General features: G+C 43.0%; 1 protein-coding gene across 1 annotated transcript; it reads left to right on the forward strand.

Annotated features, from left to right (window-relative positions):
* Positions 1–521: 521 nt before the first annotated feature.
* On the forward strand, positions 522–1,130 carry SARC_16608 (hypothetical protein; the record flags this gene model as incomplete). Its single annotated transcript, XM_014289289.1, has 2 exons — positions 522–659; positions 1,044–1,130. Coding segments are annotated over 2 exons (225 nt in total), but the record flags the coding sequence as incomplete, so codon positions are not given.
* Positions 1,131–1,228: the final 98 nt, after the last annotated feature.

Genomic DNA, 1,228 nt, shown 5'->3' on the forward strand with positions numbered 1-1,228 from the left:
ATGTATATATATATGTATGTATACTTTAATACAGTACAAACTGATACATATATATATATACGTATCACGTACACCGTACTCATTGTGAGAAAATCTGAACTCTAATCTCTCTGTATACGCTACAACAGTTTGCACAGTGATCCACTCTTTTCCATGATACAACCGCATGTCTTCTATCTTGTACGACTCTAATCAATCAACCCATCAAACTCAATATGTCACGGTGAGAGGCAGATGCATACATAGAGTAGCTAATCCTGATCACACACCAATCTAGAGACCTGTTTCAACTAAGCAATATCCCGCCCACCTCAATAGTGCAGGCTAAGTGATTGCCCAACATTTGTAGTCGTTTCAAAATGATTAAAAAAAACCAAGTTTACAATGTGGTCATGTTTTTCAAGTAGGGTTACACCCGCCCACCTCAATAGTTCACGCTAAGTAATTGACCAACATCTGTAGACATTTCAAAATAATGGTAAAAAACCCAAATTTACAATGTGCTCCTGTTCGTCACGTAGGAAGAGAGTAGTCGACCGTGTGCAAACAGAGACAGCAATACCACTGCAGGACACGGCGCTGAGAATTCCGTTAACGGAAACGTGGTTATGGAGCCCGGCTTATACGGTATGGGAGTGTGCTCATCATCTTGTTATACGGTATAGGTGTGTACTTTTTCAATGACATCGGGCCTTGTTTATACGGTATGAGTGTATCCTTATATACAGGACATCTACCCCTGTATATATGGTATAGGTGTGCACGTACCCAAGGGCTTTTAGCCCGGTTTGTACGGTATGGGTGGGTGTACATCCAAGAACATGTAGCCCTGTTCATAGGGTTTATAGGGTTTATAGGGTATGGGTGCGTTTTTACTATTCATACACACCACTTACACATAGACCTACATACAAGTAAAATAATGTGTATCGGTCATTAACAGATCCTCATGTTGCTATGGTTACTAATAAGGGACCCTCCGTACGCACCACTTACAATCATTCTTACTTGCTATTACAAACACATGAATTGACCGTAAACAGACCCTCGTGTGGTTACGGATGTCAGCCGAGGCGCCAACACCCCGAGCCCCAACCCAACGCCCCAAAGTGACATCGACACCGACCTAGACATCGCAACAGGGATGCACAGCAGCAGAAAGGGACGGCCACGCAGACAATGCAGGTGTGTTGCTGCCAAACCCTTAATACATCCTTGTTCGTATAGC

Source organism: Sphaeroforma arctica, assembly GCF_001186125.1.
Source record: "Sphaeroforma arctica JP610 unplaced genomic scaffold supercont1.8479, whole genome shotgun sequence".
Lineage (NCBI taxonomy): Eukaryota > Ichthyosporea > Ichthyophonida > Sphaeroforma > Sphaeroforma arctica.